Source organism: Accipiter gentilis, chromosome 32 (assembly GCF_929443795.1).
Source record: "Accipiter gentilis chromosome 32, bAccGen1.1, whole genome shotgun sequence".
Lineage (NCBI taxonomy): Eukaryota > Metazoa > Chordata > Aves > Accipitriformes > Accipitridae > Astur > Astur gentilis.
Genome location: NC_064911.1, coordinates 11,949,685 through 11,965,397, shown reverse-complemented (window position 1 = coordinate 11,965,397; position 15,713 = coordinate 11,949,685). Strand labels below are relative to the sequence as shown.

Here is a 15,713-nt window from a genome sequence, read left to right as displayed (position 1 = left end):
CTAAGAGATTGCATCTTGAGCATCTACAGGCTGTTGCACTGCCATTGCTGATGCTTATGCCACCACTTATATTCACTGTAGCTTACTTGTGCAACTTAATTTAAGGCATTTGCATTTATATCCATTTACATTACAGTCATATTATTTACATATTTTGCATAAGCAAAGCTACAGATTACTGCAAAACCTTTTCCTAGTCAACCTCATGACTCAAATTTTATTCTAGCATAGGAGATAAATGCAGAAGAGGTTTATACCACAACAGAATTATACAGAATTTCAGTAAATGCCTTTGTATATACAAGAAATGACCTTCCCCTAAAGATGAGCTTTCCAAGACAAGGCCTTAAAAATCAAGTGTTTATCCATCCACAAGAGCATTTCAACTCAGCTGCTGCTACGAGTTAAATCTTCCTCACAAACAAATGACTATAGGTTCTATAGCTACATCCAATTTTCAGTAGGTTAATGTATAATAACCTGCTTAGACAAACATATTTGTTCCTGCACTGTTTTACATAGTATCTTAAACAAACAGAAACAGTGTGCTATCTACGTCATTACAGCTGAGATCATTATTCAAACACTAGAACAGCAGTGTGTATACCGTAGCTGATACACTTTTTTTAAGCTCAGAGCAAGTAGTTATAAAAGGAGTCAGCATTAACTTTGATAAATTTCAAATTTACAGTGGCCTTGTATCTTAATCTACAGTCTGTAGACCTGATTCAGTGAGCTTAGATTGTGTCAGCTCCAGTAGAACCTCAGCAGATGTTCTAGATAAAGCACATTTTCCTGGATTTAGGCATAAATACAGTATCTTTGCTAAATTAACTATATATTTACTAGCCTAAATATGCTAATTTAGGCTGTTAAATGAGTAAATTTAGTATATATTTACTATACTAATAGTAGCATTTCTACTCTAGAAGTAGAGTAGAAGGCTACTACGCTCCACTAAGTTTCCCACATTCCTCTGTAGCCCAAACATATGAAGCTCTTGACATTCACCATATAGAGATTTGTCTGTCAAACTTGGTAAACAAGATGGGCCAAGAGGCTCAAATACAAAGCATGTACAGCAGGTGAAGGCTATCATCAGTAGAAAGTTCTGTAAGACAGGTGAAGAATCTGAGCTGTGGAGTGGAAAAACTGTACTGAAAGTTTGAAAACTACACCATTCACTCCAGCTTATTAACTCTTTTAAAAAACCCAAACACTGCAAGAAATAATGACAAACACACATCCTGATATATCACAGCCAGACTTGCTGAGGAACTTAGAGAAGACTTGTTATAAAACCTGGAATGCAGTTTCTCTTAGATATCATTAACCAAGATCTAGAATTATCACCAGTGAAGCCTTATCCAAGTAGGAAGTTGACTGCAGTTATTAATTTTGGACCATTTCAACAATCCAAAGGCACATTCAAATAGGCTACCTGACATAATCTGGTTAGTGATAATGTAAAACCAAGCTTCACCTAACACTTGAAGCAAACCACATTAGCTCTTTTGCACAAGATTTCCAAATTATAATGTACGATTTTCTAAAGTGAATAGCACTGCTGGGTAGCCAAATCAAGTGATACGGGGAAGCTGATTTTGAGAGGAAGTTTACACAGCATCTCCAAGACAGCAAAGATAAGAACTGTCTCTCTATAACGCATTTCAAGCCAAATGCTAACCATAAATGCAACTTTGCGGTTGTTTTCCCCCAGCCTCAGCATTCTGTCTCGTAAATGGTATATAAGGCACCGTGAAGTAGGTGTAATTTTTAAGATGAAGGCCAATGATTTGCAAGAACAATTTTAGGTCCCAACATAAACACAACACAACCTAGAGTAACTGCTGACTAAAAATCTTAGAAGCAGCTCTTTAAATAGAATCAAAGTGAAACAAACTGACAATGCAAAGCATTTTAAAGTTTTTGATTTATAAAACTAGATGCCTACTGCAAAGCAAATCTTTACCTTCATGGCTCTTTCCATCAGTTTGGAATCACAGGCTGGCAGTGGAGGCTCATGAGAGATTTGTAAGGGTTTTGAGACATCAGTCTCATCAATCTTAATAGTGACCTTATGAACAGATGCGGTCCCTGTTTTCCTGCCAAGCACCTGTTGACTTAAAATAAAGAGAATAATTAAACCATATAACTGGAATAGCAGAAAATATGCTTTTCAGTAGCTAATGATTGATCCTGAGAGTTCTGGTTAAAAATAAGATTATGTCAGCTGAACTGAAAAAAGCATTTGTTTTAATTTACATTTTAATGCAGAACTGTTGGTAAACTATACATAAAGTAGTTTTAGATGGCTAAAAATTCAACACAATCAGAAGAGCATTTGGATTGATTTTTTTTTCTAGTGCAAGTCAAGCAATAAATATAGCAAAAGACTGACAAAGAACTAATTGATTTATTTAGATATCCACATAAATACTAGCTGATTTATAACTGTATCCGTTGTTCTCCTGTACATTCATGTACATACCTCACTTCTCTGCAAGTAAAGCAACATGTTTAGGTACTTAATTACAAGAATTTAGGAGTCTCACATCAAAAAGAAACTAGAATTCTGAAAATTCTGGCTCAAGCTTAGTAAATGAAAACCCTCCTATTATTTCATCTATTGTTTGTTAACAGCCCTTTTAAAGTAAACTTACTTCCAAACAGAGAGGGAGAGACATTTCCCTGCATGATATCGCTCCACTTGCACAAGGTCACCCCAGCGCTCACGAATCAGCATTAGTGTTTGCGAATGCAAGACTTCCAACTGAAGTGCTAAGCAGAAGGAGTCTAACGAACGGAGTTAAGAAAACATAAGAACTCCAAAAACTCTGTGCACTACAAAAATCCATTTTGTGACAAAAGTCAGACAAGATGCTGTCTGAAAACACACTAATGTACCTAATCCAGAGATAAAGACATATAAAAAGCATCAAATGTTTCTCAAAGTTTTTTTTTCTTCGGGTTTTTTTCCCCCAAAACTCTTATCTAGCGTAGGGTGTCAGACAAGAGTGTCACAACAACTTTGTTTTATAGATTTTTAACTCTGATCATCTTTTAGGGAAAAGATTACTAACAAAGAAATTCAATTCACCCTGTAGTTACCACTAACCTCATCTCCCATGGTTACCCTAAAATAACATGATTCTGTTTGTTTCTGCAGAAACTGTTTCACTGAAAGCCATTTCACATTGTCAAGCAATTTGTTCTTTGCACATAGAAAATCACTGCACTACTTCCTGCATATGCTATATCTCATTTTATTATTCACACAGGTACAATACAGTTAACACACCATCATCACCTTACTGCAGCTCTTGGTAGCAAGAATTATCAGCTACCATACTTTCCAAGTCAGCACTGTATTCTATCTCCAAAACTAGCACATGTAGCCAGCTGCTGCTGCACTGACTTAACACACAACCTGCTGTCTTGAGTACCTCACCTTTACCTTTGCTAATTAACTGTGTAAGATCGAATTTTACATGCTGGCACCTGAGAATAACTGTTTCCAAGGCCATTGTTTTTACTCCATGTCCAGACATTTCCCCCTAGCTTAATATGGAATCCATTTTTCTTGACCTCCAGCTACTAGGACAAGCAAGGCTACATTAAACAGCTTATTCAGAAGCAACTTTTAGAAGGATACGCAGACAGCTGTACATGTCCTGAAGTGGCTTTTCATCAGCAAACAGCCGTGACTGGACCAACTGGTGGATGAAGTTGATCTGCATGCTGTGAACCAAGGCTCGACCATCTTTCATGAATTAAAAATAAATCACATTATATCAGGAAACTAGGTATTTAAAATAATTAAATAAATTAAAAAGAAAAAAGATACAACTCTACTGAGCAATTTCCATACAAGAATTTCCAACAAAATAACAAAATCCTTGGTTTACTCTGGAAATTACAGTCTACTACACTGTCACAGTCTACCATTGTTAAGGTATTAAAACCATACAGAGCAAGGTGAAAACAGGACAGGTATATACAGCTTCATTATCTTAAGTTGTGATATGCAAAAGACCCAGTATAAACAAGACTTATATAGCATCAGAGATGAACATCATGTTAAAAAGAAAGTGTAAAGGTTTGGGGTTTTTTTGTTTTGTTTTGTTTTTTACCACCAGTTTCCTTGTCTTCAACCAAAATTTCCAGTTTGAGAAGGCGCCAGGGGATGTCAGGATCATCACCCATCACTGTCAATGTGGCCTCAAACTCACCCTCAACTCGGAACTTCACACGGCCATTGGCTAAGGAAGAAAAAAATGCTTTATTTCACTCAGTCTCCTAAGATGCCTCAAAATATCAGTGTAGTAGCTACGGGCACTCACAATGGATTACTACCCTATGGTTTCTGCTCTGTTGCATATGTTTCCATGCGACTCTGAAGACTTCACAGCATGGACAGATGTACCAAACTGACCTAAACAGCAGTACTTCAGTCACTATAACTTGTTAACACTTTTGCTACTATAATACAAAGTAACAAAGAGCTGACTACCAGCCTGACAAGTTACACAACCAAATAGTCTGGCTTAATTTTTCCAATTCTTTACTATATCAACAATGGATACTTTAAGCAATATTCAAAAGATGTTCAGAATATGATCTCAGTCCAGGCTGAAATCTAGCCCTGGAAACACATCTCACTGCAAACCATTTATTTAACATTAAAATATTGTAACTCCATTTTCACGTGAGGAAGATAATCTTTTGCATAATTTATATATATATGCACGAAAGCAAAGATTACGTACACTATTTATCTGATTGACATATATATCCTCACACCTTTGTGAACACTGCTATCAATTCCAAGAACTGGGAACAAAGACTGTCAAAACTATGTAAGCAAGGTCATAAAGAGAGTGGGTGGCAGAGCAAACAGTTCAGTACAAGTCCTTACTACAACCTGAGGGTCAACTTTCTTCTCAATCCCTTAACAAAATATGCCATATACCTTTACAATTATAGACATATAGAAACACTCCTATAGAAATTTCAACCATTTTAACTCAAAAAGTTTTGTTTTCAAAAGCATCTCAGACATGCTCTTAAAACAAACCAAGGACAAGTATAACAAACCCCAAACCAGAAACTAATAGTCACTGAAATGTTTAGTTAACTGAAAAATCTGAAGAGCTCAGACATATATCCATCTACACTTCCGTTAGACAAAAATAGCTCTAATACGGACGTTGCAAGTGTTCACATAGGGACCAGTGAAAACCTAAGATTTTTCAGAAACATCTTCAGTCTAGGTCTGTGGGGTATGGTTTACACATGGCTAACCTTGTCTTAGTTAAAAGCATGGACTAGGTCCATTCCAGCCCTATTCTCTGCGATTCTGCAATAACCTAGACCAGTTTATAGCCATCCATCCTCTAAAAAAGGTCATCTTAATATTGACCACTACTTGGGCTAAATGAAAACAGAGATGTGAAAACAGACTGAGAGATCTGGCACTGCAGTGAGCCACAGAACTAAAGGCATGCATAAATCAGAACAAATTCTGTGCATGAAGATGAATACCAAAACAAATTAAAAAAGCAACATTAGAGTGACTTGTTTAAGCTAAAGGTCAAAGAGTTTCTACAGAAAGACCTAACAGTTTAATTAAACTGCATTTTAAAATTAACTTCAGATAAAGCAGTTACATTATTAGGCCTAAGACTCCTTCATAACACATTTGCTGAAAGAGCAAGACCGTGTCTACAACCCTTTGCCATTACCTACATAGAATTTCTTCTCGAAAGTAAATAATATTTCAGCAATATTATCAGTGTCCTCATTTTTCAAAAGCGGAAAACATGTATTTTGATGTCATACAGAGACAGGATCCCATTCTTCACAGATGAAGCATGTGTGCCTAATGGTCTCACTTAAGCTACCTTTTAGCTTTGATTTAGCACTAAAGCAACAATTTTATATCAGCATGCAATAATGTATTCTTCAAAAAGTAATTCCAGTTCTCACCAACTGTAAGATTTGCCAGCTGTGGAGGGAGATCTGTAGTCACTAGTCGATGTCGAAGAATCTGGTTTAGCTGATGAAGTGTGGTTTGCTTCTCACTTTTTGTTATTGGGTCAGGAGGGATTATTTTATCCTGTTAAAATAAACACAAACAAGTCTATATGTCTCAAACATGTATAATACATTGACAGTAGTGGTGGTGAAAACTAACCAGACTAGAAGTCTCAAGATATAAATACTACAGGCCATTACACACGAGCAAAGTTTTGTATCTTACACTCAGATTTGTTATCTAGTTGATTACATTTTACCCAAGACTGACCACTGAATAATACTGCTCAACATGGATCAATTAAATAAATTCAGGGCCTTACATGAGGCTAAACTTGTTTTTTAAATACTAAGATTTGAAAGCCAATCCTTATCTGTAGCTATAGATCTAAGTCACAGGTACTACTGTTTATATTACTTCACAAAATCCTGTTATTCTGCATTTTAACAGAGAGCTGTTAAGTATTTCAGTAAATTTCCAAATACAGGCAAAACCTCTAAGAACAAGAGATGTCAGTATCTCCTTTTCACACTTCATTTTTCTAGGATGGTGGCTTAACATGTGCAAATACTTAAAGAACCAAAGAAGAAGAGTTGCTACTATACTCATCCTAGAGGTGAACTAGTTTAAATGGAGAGAATGTTTTACTGGGAAAACATAACTTGTCCAAATAGGAAGTGCTCTGCAAGAGAAACTGACACTACAGAGACTTGGCACTAGGCCTGTACTAAATGACAGTTCCATTTGCACATAGACAGTTAGTTTAATTAACATGCATTTGATACTGTACAGGGGATTACCTTCCCCCCAGCCCAGCCCCGACATATGGTAGCATTATTTACCCTAATGCAGGTAGGCAGACGTGGGTATGATCCAGTTGTCAGAACATCAATAGCATACGGGATAGCAAAACTAGGTAGACGAGCATGAACCAAAGCATCTCTAGCTAGCGATGCCAGACGATCAGCAGTGTCCACAAACAGAATGGCTTGCTGATCTAAAAAACTTGATATCATCTGCAGAGGACAAGGCGGGGGGGGGGGGGGGGCAGGGGAAGAAAGGAGGGGAAAAAAAAAAAGGTGTGTGTCCAAAAAATGCACAAATCAATGCCCCTTTATATTCAGTTCATCTAGTACATGCCAGAGATTATTTTTATCTGTCACTTCCAATTCAAGCAATCACATCTATAAAACAAAGGAAGAATTAATATTCTGGCCATTTCTTACATTCGTGTGCAAGGACACTTTAAATCTGCACGCCATTTCTGATGCTGTGGAGGGTCTGTAAAGCCTCACAGCTCTTTATCTGATGATTGCTACTGGAATGCAACCATACTTGCTTGTAATCACTCCGGGCTTATTTTTTGCAACATTCTGGACTTTATTCTTATTTAACCAAGAGCAGGACTAAAGTGATAGTAAGAACTAACACACTGAGATCACCATCTTCCCTGTCCTATAGCCTAAACCCAAACCACTCTGAAACTATGTGCAGACAAGCCTTTCATTTTTTGCCACTGATGAGTTTTGGGGAACATGAACTATTAAAAACCAAAATTATAAAACTTCTAAATAGGAAGAAAGTGGTTATAATTTAATATTCGTTGGCCTATAAAATAGGCTTTTGTTTTTTTAAACTTCTATAATAAGGAGAAGTTAGGGTGAACCAAAATCCCATATCACTTAAGAGGTTATTTCATACCAAACTCTGTTGCTAACTTACCGCACATTTTTCCACCTTTCCAGCATTATTAGCCCATTTGACTAAGGCTAACAAACGAACAAACAGTTGACGAGTGCGACTTGCAAACTGCACTATTTCTATTTTTCTGGAAAAAAACAAATGCACATTAAGCCAGTGCTGAGATACATAATAAAGCTGCAATTTAACTCTGTGCCAATAAAAAAAAGCTGTACTGTTTGATTAGAATATGGGGAAAAAGCAGCTCACTGTTCTGAATACCTAAATGCTAACACCTTACATGGATTCTAACCAACCAAGACTGTCTGGGGAAGCAAAAAAAGCATACTCACATGAATTAATCACTGATTTTAAGAAAAACAATTCCATAGTGAACTCAACTGAACTATTTTTATACCTTTTACAGGATTTCCCCGGGGCTTATGATTAAGTTGAAAGCAGACAAGACAATGTACCTAAGGGTTACAGGAACCAGCAGTAACATTACACTGACATTCACTTAAAAAAAAATTTAAAAAAAAAATAAAATTGGATACTAAACAAATTTAAGTCTCCTTTACACAGCATGTTACAATATACCACCATTTTGCCAGGAAATGGGATGGTGGTGGGGAAGACCACAAAAAGCTCCCACCCTTTTGCTTTCCTCTCCATTCCTGCCTTGCAAAGAAATTGGGATAAGGAGAAACTACTGATAGTCAATATTCCTCCCACCATGATTTGTATGAGATAGTCAAGATGAGGCAGTGTATGTTTCCATGTCTTTAAAGTTATTTTTCTTAAAAGAGAATGCAATAGGGGCATACCCAGATTTTCCCACTTCATTACAGACCTACATTGTAGATGCATTAGACAAGACATGCAGATCTACAATGTAGATCTCTAATATCATATACTCTGAAATACCATTTAATCTACTGTTCATGAAAGTTTTCCTCCCTTTCCACATGTTCAATTCACTAACTTCACTATGGTTTTCTAGTTACTTTGAAAAAAAACCCCAAAAACCAACCCAAACCCAAGATGTTTTCCTGATATGGTTTTCTAAAGTAATGTCCTGGTTTTGGCTGGGATAGAGTTAATTTTCTTCCTAGTAGCTGGTATAGTGCTGTGTTTTGGATTTAGTACAAGAATAATATTGATAACACACTGATGTTTTCAGTTGTTGCTAAGCAGTGGTTATACTAAGTCAAGGATTTTTCAGCTTCTCATACTGCCCTGCGAGCGAGAAGGCTGGAGGGGCACAAGAAGTTGGGAGGGGACACAGCCAGCGCAGCTGACCCAAACTGGCCAAAGGGGTATTCCAGACCGTGTGACATCATGCTGAACAATAAAACCGGGGGCAGTTGGCCAGGGGGTGGCGGACCGCTGCTCGGGAACTAACTGTGCATCACTTGTTTTGTATATTCCAACTCTTTTATTATTAATGCCATTTTATTATTGTTATTATTGTCATTATTAGTTTCTTCCTTTCTGTTCTATTACACTGTTCCTGTCTCAACCCACAAGTTCTACCTTTTTCCTTCTGATTCTCTCCCCCATCCCACTGGGTGGGGGGGAAGTGAGTGAGTGGCTGCGTGGTGCTTAGCTGCTGGCTGGGGTTAAACCACAAGTAACAAAAGCATTTGGACAAAAAGAACACTCATCAGCGCAACAGATATTGGCCTCTAGCAAACAGAAGTTGCACCTCCTTCTGATCCTAATCTCTAAAACACATACTCATAATATAGATAAGAGCCTGTTTCTGCTGAAAGTGTTGGTGTAATGAGGTTAACTCTTTGTGCAATAAGTAAAGCATAATCTGCTTGTAGCAGATGAACGTTTAGGCCAGAAGCACAACTAATACCATCTGGTCCAGTTTCTTGCATTACATTCTACAAACCTCAACCAAGAGCTTGGGCATTAAGCCAATAACTTCTCTGTGTTCTAGAGCATATGTTTTAGAATGGCATTCAGCCTGATATTAAGATTTCAAGTGGTGGACAAGCTGCTATATGTACATACTGCCCTAATAGTAGCCACACTATGAGAACAAGATGTTGAGAATTTTGAAAGATTCAGAAAAACTTCATGGGATTTGAAAGATGTCTACGGTGAGACTTTAGAAAGCCAGTAATCTCTCAGACAAACTCCATATAGAAGTTGCTAAAATCTAGTAGTTATGTCAATCAAACTCCTGGGGCGAGAACAGCATGATAGCAAGAAAAATTCAAACTGATGTTCCGTGACCAGAAATCAAAGGTAGACACCCCACCCCACCCCCCAAAAAAAAACCAACACAAAAAAGCAGAGCAATTTAATAATGAAAATTATTGATAAAACTAGACAGAGTATTCCAAGTAACCATTTCATTAATACCACATGTATGAAGTTACAGAAGACATCTACTTGACAGAATCTTGCTTCCAGAATCACCCCTGAATGACAACTGTGTTGGGAATTCACATCCATCTACTTCTCTACCAAGAACCCAAAGTCTTTCAGTTTTGCTGCATTCCTACATTATAGATACAGGACCTTATGCTGGGCTGCACAAAAAAAAAAATATAAAAAAATCAACCTCCATCAACAACCCGCATGATGTGAAGGAATGCACTCTTTGGAAGTTCACAGGTGATGCCAAGCTGGTGGGATCAAACAGAACAACCTCAGCTGGCTGGAGGAACTGGATGACAGGAACCTCATGAAGTTCAGCAAAACCACATGCAAAGTCCTGCATCTGGAACCAGTCTCATGTAACAGCACAGGCTGGGTACTAAGTAGCAGCTGGGCAGCAGCTCTGCAGAAGTGGACCTGAGGGTGCTGGTGGACAGGTGAACAGGCATCAGCAATGTGCCGTTGCAACAATGACAGGCCATAGTAGCAGCAGTGCAGCCTAGGTCAAGGAATGGGATTAGTCGGCATTTGTGAGACTACTTCTGAAGCACTACATCCAGTTTTATACTCCCTAGCCAAGAAAGATACTGCTGTACAGAAGTGGGTTAGCGGCTGGAACACATGACGTACAAGGAGAGGCTGAGGAAGCTGTGTTTGCTTCTGCTTAAGATGAGAAGGCTATGGTGAGATCCTACTGCCACATTTAAGTATCTAAAGGGGTGTTACAGAGAAGACGGAACGAGACTTCTCAAAAGTGCAAAACACTGAGGGACAACAGCCACAAATTAAAACAGTGAAAAACTAGTTAGACACTAGGAAAACTCTAAAGAAACACACAGTGAGGCGGTCAAAGACTGAAGCAGGTTGCCTAAAAAGGTTGCAGGATTTCCATCCTTGAAGATATTTAAAACTTAACTGGGTATGACCCTGAGTAACCTGAAAGTAACTGTCTTTTACTTCAAGCAGAGCGTTGGACTAGGTATCTCCAAAGTACTGTTGCAATGAAAATTATTATCAGTGTTGATGAAAGGAGTGAAATAATGGTAATTTGGTCATTAGAAAAGAATGGAACTAAACATTCCACAAAAATTAGGTGTGTAATTGCACTGTTGAAGTCATGAATAACATGTTTTTACAACAGTTCTGAATGTTTTGATTTTTTAAATCTTGTGTAGGTGATAGAGTCTTTGCTGCAAGTTTGAGAAGTAACAGTCTTGTTCAGGAACCACTGCAAAACCAGTAAGAAAACTGCCTGTTTTTAGGAAAACAGTATGTTTATATAGTTCTTGGAAGTATTTTGACAATACTTCTCTTTTAAATACTTCTCAGCAGGAACTGTTCCCCACAACAAAAGACAGGGCCTCGCAAAGTCATTATAATCCAAGTTCCAGTTAAATCTTATACAGCTGTTACTGCATTCAGATAAAAGTTTCCCACATATTACACTTTATTGGAGGATAAAAAGGAAAAGATAAATAATAGTGAGCAAAAAAAGGTCTCCATTATCAAGAAGCAAGCCCCTGAATTTCCTTCAGAAACTGTATCTCCTTCAGAACTCAGCACTATTAATTTTACACCACAGTACTAAACCACTTCTTTCTTGCTGCAGAAGTTATTTATTCCTGTCATTGATAACTAATAAATGACCCTTTACAAAGAAAAGCCACACTATACTACAATGCATAACTTTCTATCACTTTTTCTTATCACTGCATCTTTTAGCTAGGTACTGTAGTAATTGAACTTAGATTTTATGTGAACTTTATTAGAGGATAATACCATCACAACTTCACCAAAGTATGTATGCCATGTCACCAGGCTAGCTTCAAGAAACAGAGCTTGAAGCCCAACTACTGCTGCTGTTGCAGCTCTCAAAGTTAGGAAAAATAGAATAATCTGGATAATTAAACTACATTCCTTACAGATTCCCTCCAAGAGCTGGAAAGCCACTTCAACAAGAACAGTTGTAAGTCAAAGCTAACAAGGATGTGAACATTTAATTTCAAGACAATTTCAACTACAGAACATTCTTTGTAAACATTGAAGGCTGTCTTACTTTCTTTTATCTGTAATCCATTGGGACTGAAGTTCTCGCCCCAGACCTGTGTGGCCCACAGAGTAGATTCCAGCTTTACCAAGAAATGCTAAACATCTAGATGGGAGAAGCCCCGCTCCCCCGTATGAGGGAGCTCTGGACCCATATTGAATGCAATTTCCTCAGCAAGTAGAGTGATAATAAAAAAAACCCAAACAACAACCCACAGCCAAAAAAACAATAAAACCCAGATTGTTTCTCTTTGTAAAAGATTATGCATAAGGAAAAGGGGTACAAGGAATCATCTCAGGTTATGATTCCCTGAAAATGGGATAAATTCCACAACATGTTATGAGAGTTTTGGAAGATTTGAGATAACTGAGTTGGTGATCACTCTTGTACACAGAATTCTTTATTAATATTCTTAGGAATATCATAGCTATATGTCTCCAAAGAAAATTAGGTCAATTAGCATATCAACGCAAATAAAGGAAACAATTTCCTGCAACTTCCATAAAATTTATTCAAAGAAACAAAAAAGTAAATCAAATTCTTTCATCTTGGGGGGTGGGGTTGGAGCGGGGTGGGGAGGAGAGAGGCCTATTCTGTTCTCTTACATGTGCTGTCTAATAATCTTCACACTTCAAAACCGCATAGAACAGAAGCAGAAAACAGTGCTCATAAGAAAGATCAGGTAACATGGAAAAAAGCAAAAGAAAAGAGGTTTTTACCTTGTTTTCATTGTTGAACTACTTCTTCTGAACAAAAAGTTTCTTTATCACACTAACTAGAACTCTGTTTAGGTTCTCCAGTTCCCTTTCACATCAGCTTTACTGTCACTTTATTGTTTCAAGATTCATGAAAAAAAAAAATGCCCTTAACAGAGTTCACCTACTGTAACAGCAACAGTATGTTACAGAACAGTGCAACAAAAGAGCCCAAACAACAACAAAACCGAAAGCCAACAAAAACTAATATTGCCACTGATGCTGAGAAAAATCTTGAAACTATGTGACAGCAAGATAGACAAGTCTTATTTTCTTGTATAAAATCTAAAATTAGGAGAAAAATATTTCACTTAAACAGTTCCATATTAATCTTAACATCCTAAACAAAGCTCTATATTTATCATGCATTACAGATTGTCTTATTGTAACTCACCTTTCCATATCAGTCTTTCTTGGTAACCTATATTAAAAACGAAAAGGAGGAAAAAAAAAAGAAATGCTTATTATATACTGTTCTATTACGTTTCAGACTACTAGAAGTTTTTTTAGTAACCTTCAACTAAGTACAAGAAGAACCTCTACATACCTATAAAGAGCATTTTAAAATTTCTACGATTGTAAATGTTTCCTGAATACAATGAAATTTCATGTTTGATAAAGGAAGTAGCTTGACAGCTCTAGAAAAGAGCCTAGTCAAGGTGTGTAATAGCACCACAGGGCACCTGCCACTACTCTGTACCAGGTAAGCTGGAACTGGTCAAATTAATTTTAAAAGCTTGATAAAGTGTGCTGAAATCCCAAGATTTCTGCTAATCTAGGGAGCCACATAGTATCACTGCCTGTGCTTTCTAATTGATGACTCTCACTCAGCATCCATGACTAGAGTTAATTAATTCATAGTAGCAATCCTAGAACATCTGCAGCAGGTGTTAAAATTGGCTGTTTCCTGACTTGCCTGAAATGAGTTTCTCTTCCCTTTTTAATTTAACTAAAAGTGGAGAAATGCCATACCCCAGAACTTTATCAACAACCTATGTGACAGATACTACTGCAGAGAGGAGACTGTATTTCTGTAGTGTTCTATGGGTATCACAGGTATCTCATTTCAACAGTTATTTTTTTATTCTAGGACTAGGCTGGTGCTGGTAAAAGAATGAGAAATCATTTTGTTGGAGGGAAGGAGGAGAATACTTTCCAGCTGGGCTTTCTACTAGCCAAACCCATGCTTTGTGGGGAAATACAGTGGAAAAATCTAGCTCGCTTCGCTTTTGGAGAGGACATCGCATAGCTTATAAACTACTTTGATTCACCAAGTGCCCAAAGCATTCCCCATGTGTTGTTCACAGCACCCATGTTATCTTGTATCCTAGTTATGTACTTAAGTCAAAAGGACCTGTTCTACACCTTAAAACAAGAATAAAAGACATCACAGGCACATGCTCCTACAAGAACACATACAGTATCAACTACTGCCTACACATACCACAAACATACAGGAAAGACTTCTTGACTCACATTTTGAAAGTTCTTGCAAGGCAAACTAAAATTCTAAAACTCCTCATCCCTTCCAGAGTTTGAACACTCTTAACCCCAAGTCAAGCAAAACCCTGTTTGCATACTTACCAGATACGGTATTTTGCAAGAACTATACCTATTTTTTTCTGTTTGTTCTGTATGTCACTTCTTAAAACATACAGGTTCCCCACAAGAACCTCTAAGGTTAAACAAAGTAAAAGGAAAACAGGTTTATTCAGAGTCCAAATGCTTTCAGGAAAGTTTTTCTTGGCCCCAAAACATTCCTTTGTTTTGCCACTTCAAACACAACATCATCAGCCCAGCAAATCATAAAGTAAATGTACATAACTTATTTCCCCCAAATAATCAAATGGTATTTTAAGACGTACACAGGTAACTCAAGGAGGTGCAGCACCTGAAAATCTCTCAGTTTCACATGTTTCAGCTTCATGTAGGTTGACATCAGTACAAACACTACAGTTGGGTGTTTTGACAGTAACTTGTGGGCAAACTTAAGCATTTAACCAGACGACCTGCATTCAGTTGCTCTGCGCTCCTTCACAATCATTTTCTCTCTTTAGGACTGACCACCTGGCCACTTTCGCTAGGCCCCTGAACACAGCCCGCTGCAGAGACAGACCTGCGGGCACGGGGCACTTCCCTGGGGAGGGGGACAAGGGTAAGGAACAACCGCCTCCCCCCACCCCAGCCCCGGCCGGGGTGCGGGACAACATCCCTGGCGAGCCCTCCTCATCCTCCCGGGATACTGGGAGGCGGCACTGCTGGCCCTGGCAGCCGGGCCGGGGGAGAATTTGGGGCACTCACAGGTCGGCTAGCACGGTGAGCTCGGCGTAGGTCCGGTGCAGGAGGAAGTCGATGAGGGTGCTGAGCCGGTAGCCGGGGCTGGCGGCGGCTGTCACGGCCCCGGGGGCCGGCGGGGCCGGGGCTGACGCCGGGCCCCCGCCAGCCGGCACCAGCTGGTTGCTCTCCAGCTGCACCGGCGCCATGGCGGCGGCGGCAGCGCCTCAACCCCGGGCAGGAACCGCTCGGTAGCCCGGGGCGACCGGCGCTCCCGACGGCACCCGCACCCGTCCCGACTCGCCCCGCACAGAGGGAGCGGGGAGGGCGGGAGCGGGCCCCGGCGCTGGGACGGGCAGACGGCACCGAGGGGAGCTCCGCAGCGCTCAGATCCCGCTTGGCGCAGGGGCCGCCGCCATGTTGGGGGCACGGAACCGGAAGTGAACAGCTGTGGCGGACCGGAAAGAGAACCTTTCCGGGAAACTCTAACTCGGAACGGGGCGGGGGCGGAGGGGCGGGGGGG

General features: G+C 39.2%; 1 protein-coding gene across 1 annotated transcript in view; it reads right to left on the bottom strand.

Moving 5' to 3' along the window:
- The window catches only part of MED14 (mediator complex subunit 14), a 36,733-nt gene extending 21,111 nt beyond the window's left edge, over positions 1–15,622 (bottom strand). Inside the window, exons 1-9 of the mRNA XM_049834771.1 lie at positions 15,218–15,622; positions 13,311–13,337; positions 7,760–7,865; positions 6,880–7,053; positions 5,989–6,118; positions 4,134–4,262; positions 3,656–3,763; positions 2,664–2,796; positions 1,973–2,123 (exon numbers count right to left, since the gene is read on the bottom strand). Of these exons, the coding sequence (XP_049690728.1) occupies positions 1,973–2,123; positions 2,664–2,796; positions 3,656–3,763; positions 4,134–4,262; positions 5,989–6,118; positions 6,880–7,053; positions 7,760–7,865; positions 13,311–13,337; positions 15,218–15,399 (1,140 nt within the window). The 5' untranslated portion in view covers positions 15,400–15,622. The remainder of the gene's footprint in view (positions 1–1,972; positions 2,124–2,663; positions 2,797–3,655; positions 3,764–4,133; positions 4,263–5,988; positions 6,119–6,879; positions 7,054–7,759; positions 7,866–13,310; positions 13,338–15,217) is intronic.
- Positions 15,623–15,713: the final 91 nt, after the last annotated feature.